The following is a 2,404-nucleotide window of genomic DNA, read 5'->3' as shown; positions in this document are numbered from 1 at the left end:
GGGCTGGGTAAACCTGGTATGGTCTCAGTGCTTAGCACTCAGGCCTTTGCTGCACTTGGTCTGGTTTGAATCTCAGCCAGGACAATATCTGCATGGAGTTTGCAGGTTCTCCCGGTGTCTGTGTGCGTTTCCTCCCACATTCCATAATACAAAAATCAGCCCCCCGGAAAAAAATAAAACTGTGGTAATGACTATGGGGGGTTATTAGATTGTGAGCTCCTCCGGAGGGACAGCTAGTCACATGACTATGGGCTTTGTACAGCGCTGCGTAATATGATGGAGCTATATAAATACTGTGTGTAATATGAATAATGTAAACTGATCGAGAAGGGAGAAGAGGTTAGAGACAGACGGACCAGGACAGAGACCCGGAGGAAAGGAGAAGCACAATGAAGTCGTGCAGTTGTACAAATTATTGTGATGTGTTTGCAGCACGCTTTTAGTAAAGATTTACATTCATCACCTAATATTCTGTAATATTCTGTAATATTCTGTAATATTCTGTATTTCCCTGAACTCCCTCGGAAACTACAGAACCAAGAATAAAACTTAGCAAATGAACACTTTGGGCACTGCATATTGTCTGCAAAGTACTACAAGTCTCAGCATGACCTTTAACGCTGTATGTTATGTCACTGGAATACTGAAAGCCCCACATGGCCTGTATTATGTCAGAGAAGAACTACAAGTCTCAGCATGGCCCCTGAACATATTGTATATTATGTGACCAGAGGACTACAATTCCCAGCATGGTGTGTATATATATATATGAATATTTGCCCCGCTCTGCCCCTTTCTGTAGAACATAGGGGCATAATAAGGGGCATAGGGGGTAATAGTAATGGGTATATATTATATTTAGGAATACACAGGGATATAAACACATGACATGATAGGTGGAGCGGGGGCACTTGAAGGATGTGACAGGTGCAGAGTTTTGTGAATGACCCCCACACACACATCCGGCAGCTGCACCCAATGACCGGTCAGCGGGGGGGTAATGGACTCCCAGACATGGAGGAGGACAGACGTCTCCTGCTAATGCTGCTACTATGCTGGGCAATTCTGCAAGGTAAAAAGGGGGAAAGGGGCAAAAATGGGGGGATCAGGGGTGAGGAGAGGACTGCAGGGCAGTTGTGAGGGTTAAGTGGGGTTCAAAGGGTGACTGGGGGTAGATATGAGTGTCTTGTCAGCGAGGAGAGGAATGGGGGGTGGATGTGAGTATTTACAGATATTTGGAGGAGGATCTGGGGCAGATATAAGGACACAGGGATTGAGGAGGGAAGACATTGAAAATGGGGGGCTTTTATAAGAGTTTCAAAAAGTTAGGAGGACTAGGGGGAAGATATGGGGGTACAGGATGTGAGGAGGAGAACTAGGGGCAGATATGGGGATACAGTATGTGAGGAGGGGGACTAGGGGGCAGATATGAGGGTACAAGATGCGAGGAGGAGGTCTAGGGGGCAGATATGAAGGTACAAGAAGTGAGGAGGGGGGCTAGGGGGCAGATATGAGAGTATATGGTATGAGAATATGAATTAGGGTGCAGAGTATGAGGAGAGGCACTAGGGGCATTTTGGGGGACAGGGGGTGGTGCGAGCTGAGTATTTGCCTCCAGCTGAATACACAGTGTGTGGGGGGGTCTTCTGTTTTAGGGATTTCAGGGAACAGAACGGCCCTAGCATTGGGGCACTGAAAAGAGGTCAATAAAAAAACTTTGTTTGGCTCTGCTAGTTACAGCACCGACATTCACCTCTGATCATTTTAAGAATAAATATTTCACCGGTGAATCATCATTGACAGCTGAAGATAGAGAGGTCAGGGTGATGCATTGTGTGTGATGAATAAAGAGCAGACAGAGGGAGTGACAACGTCTATACACGGAATATCTAACGGGGACACTTTGTATTCCAGGGGCAACGGCACAAAGCAACAACAAGGAGGGAATACTCCGCAGTATACTATTCAAGAATTACAATGTCCATGTCCGACCCACCCGGACCCCCCAGGAGAAGGTGACAGTACAAGTGGGCATGAGCCTGTCCCAGCTCATCAGCCTAGTAAGTTTGAACCCTTGTCACAGAGGCTAGCAATCTATTATCAAGGAAATAATACCGGGGCCCCATACACTCCAGCACTCCATATCTCCTGTATACTAAAAAGACTGTCCATACATCTCTGTACAGAGGAGCTAACACTCTAATGCCCCCCCCACACACGCACACACACTATTGTTATATACATTTATATAGCTCTGACATATACCACAGTCCTGTACAGAGATTACTGAGCCAGTCCCATCAGTCTCTGTACAGAGGAGCTGACACTCTAATGTCCCCCATAGTCACACACTATTATTATACATTTATATAGCTCTGACATATACCATAATGATGTACAGAGA

General features: G+C 46.1%; 1 protein-coding gene across 1 annotated transcript in view; it reads left to right on the top strand.

Annotated features, from left to right (window-relative positions):
- Positions 1-1,015: 1,015 nt before the first annotated feature.
- CHRNB1 (cholinergic receptor nicotinic beta 1 subunit) overlaps positions 1,016-2,404 on the top strand; it is a 9,675-nt gene continuing 8,286 nt past the window's right edge. The window contains exons 1-2 of the mRNA XM_072403006.1: positions 1,016-1,072; positions 1,915-2,072. Of these exons, the coding sequence (XP_072259107.1) occupies positions 1,042-1,072; positions 1,915-2,072 (189 nt within the window). The 5' untranslated portion in view covers positions 1,016-1,041. The remainder of the gene's footprint in view (positions 1,073-1,914; positions 2,073-2,404) is intronic.

Source organism: Pyxicephalus adspersus, chromosome 2, assembly GCF_032062135.1.
Source record: "Pyxicephalus adspersus chromosome 2, UCB_Pads_2.0, whole genome shotgun sequence".
Classification (NCBI taxonomy): Eukaryota; Metazoa; Chordata; class Amphibia; order Anura; family Pyxicephalidae; genus Pyxicephalus; species Pyxicephalus adspersus.
This window is presented reverse-complemented; position numbering and strand designations above follow the sequence as displayed.